This window comes from Anopheles darlingi, chromosome 2 (genome assembly GCF_943734745.1).
Source record: "Anopheles darlingi chromosome 2, idAnoDarlMG_H_01, whole genome shotgun sequence".
In the NCBI taxonomy this organism is placed as follows: Eukaryota; Metazoa; Arthropoda; class Insecta; order Diptera; family Culicidae; genus Anopheles; species Anopheles darlingi.
The window spans coordinates 82,508,653-82,511,152 of NC_064874.1; the positions used below are offsets into that span (position 1 = coordinate 82,508,653).

The window sequence follows — 2,500 nt, forward strand, 5'->3', positions numbered from 1 at the left end:
CTCGGGAAAATGCTAAGAGTGCACCAAGCTGCAATGAAGACGCTTCTAGGGACAGCAAACCCTTTAATGCAATTCTGCTGCAAATCGTATCCCAGCTCGCAGAAAAAAATCTTTTTGCGCAAATAGGTCAACTCCACCAACACTTCTTGATATCGCCGCTCATAAGCCATCGAGAACGCTGAACACAGCATGGAAAGAGAGAGACAGAACAAAACAATGGCCAGCGCGAATCGGCAAACAGACACACAATATCCGACACAGCGCAAAACGGCAGCAAAAGGGGAAAAGTCAGCATTCTTCGCACTTCTTGGCGGTAGTGGCTCTTACAGTCAATCTTCCGGATGCTGAGCTCGTTCGCCAGTTCGCAGCAGGAGTCGGCCAGCTGCCCGTGCACGCAATAGATGATGGACCGTTGCTGCTGCAGCTGGTGTGGTTGTGGTTGTTGCTGCTGCTGCTGCTGCTGCTGCTGGTTCGCCGAACCCGGTTCGAGGCTCGAGGCCGTCGCTGTGCTGGCAGACGTTCCATAGTTTTTCCGGAACTCACTGAAACGAACGGTAAGAACGGGGAAAAAGCATGAGAAGAGACGTGACGACGGAAGAGGAAGCGCGTTGAGTTAGTTAACGCAGTTGCTTCGCGCGCGCGTTTGAAAGTCGCGCCAAGGAAAGGTCGAATGAATAGAAGACAAACAAAAGATCGCGCGCAGAGCAAGAGGACACAGCAAAGGAGGAGAAGAAGAAGAAGAAGAAGAGAAGTGCTGGTTCCTTCCGGTCCCCATGATGCGCTCTCTCTCTCTCTCCGGAGGTGGTGCCCATCATATCGAACGGTTACAATCGTCCTGCGACGCGCTGCTTTCTGGCAGCAGCAAACTTATAAATTGAATTCGCCCCAAAAAGGAAACGAAAGTAGTAATCCCCATAAAGTGGGTGCCCGGCGAGGCGGCGGCGGCCGCATGGAAATCTGCCGGAAAAACGGGTGCGAGATTTGCAACAACGGACCCCGCCAGCAACTCAGGAAAAACAATCTTCAAATTCCACACAACCAACCAACCAACCAACGTAACGGACCAGCAAATGGGCTCGAAGAATGCACACCAGCGCTCTGTGGCGCGTGAAGCGCGATGCCAAATGGATATGAAACGCTCTAGTCGCCGCTGCGCTGCTGGCCAACTTTCCGACGATTAATAATCGGCGGCATATTGCGCGGCGGCGCATCGGCGCCATCAGCATCGGCACACAGGCCGAAAATATGCTTTTCCACCCCTCGGGAGGGGAAGGAGGCTGCCAAACAATTTGCCAAGATTAGTTCCCCGTTTGGCGCTCGCTCACTCTCTATCAGCATTAGCGAGATCACGGCACGCACACACACACACAGTGCTAGAGGCCTCAAACAGCACGTCGTCGTCGAGTAACCGTCGAGAGTCGAGTCGAGTTAGCAGCTGACGTTAGGGCAATCGCAAATATTGCGAGTCCTGTTCACCGGATGCACCAACCTGGACCCTGGGCTCTGGACCTCAACCGATGGTGCGCATCCACGTTGGCAACGCGCGGTATACAAACAACGCCACGAGGTACCACGGCCAACAACCGAAAGGATGCCGCCAATGCCTCTCGAACACCGAAGGGGTGTCGGTTGCCAAAAAAGCTAGATTACAGTCGGCGAAAAGCGGCGTTGGTTTTTTGGTTTTTTTTTTGTTGGTTTGTTTGTTTGCAAAAATTGAAACTATTTCATCGCAAACGATGCTGCTCGGGATGCAGTCCCGGTGGTGCTGGTGGTGGCCATCGTAAATTTGCCATCTTTTTATATTCCGATCCCAGGGACCTGGTGGCAACGAGATGACTGGCTTCATCTGGCTTCAGCATTGCGCAAGTCCGATCGGATTCCATTCCCTTTCCTCACGGGTGCAACCATGCACGAAGACATGCAGTTCCCGTGCAAATGGTGGAAAGGGTGCTCCGAAGGGGCACAAAGAATTTCGGGACCGGAGACGGGGGTCCGGGTTCCAGGACCGGGAATGTAATGAATGCAGTTCGGCCAACACACATTCGACAAACGACCGATCCTCCTCGGTAGCACTACGACCGATCCGGAGCGTCGAGGCCAGCTCGGGATGGACCAGGGGATGGACCGTAATTTACTGCAGTGGCCATAAGTTTTCCCCGCCCCGCCACCAGTTTCCCCTCTTTTTCAATGGGATGGATTCCAGAGGCAGAACTCCCTACTTCTACTGAACCGAAACCAAAAACCAAAACCAAAAAAAAAAATGCATGCCCGGACAAAAAGTCCATCCCCGGGATGTCCCGGGAATTGGTCCGTTTCTTTTTAATGAAATGAGTCGTTGGCAGGCAGTGTTACGGCGGCGGCGGCTCGACCCAGCTCAACACACATACAGGCGCACACACACAGAGTGAGAGAGAAGGCCAACGATGGGCCCACCGGCCCCAGAAACAGTGGCCACAGCTGTGGTAATAAATGAATGAATGTTAAAATGGCGCTACTGCTA

At 53.2% G+C, this 2,500-nt stretch overlaps 1 protein-coding gene across 8 annotated transcripts in view; it reads right to left on the reverse strand.

Annotated features, from left to right (window-relative positions):
* The window catches only part of LOC125949847 (zinc transporter 2), a 24,603-nt gene that overhangs the window by 8,713 nt on the left and 13,390 nt on the right, over positions 1–2,500 (reverse strand). For all 8 annotated transcript variants that reach the window (XM_049677279.1, XM_049677278.1, XM_049677274.1 and 5 more), the window contains exon 3: positions 328–542. In XM_049677279.1, coding sequence (XP_049533236.1) covers positions 328–542 — 215 coding nt within the window. The remainder of the gene's footprint in view (positions 1–327; positions 543–2,500) is intronic.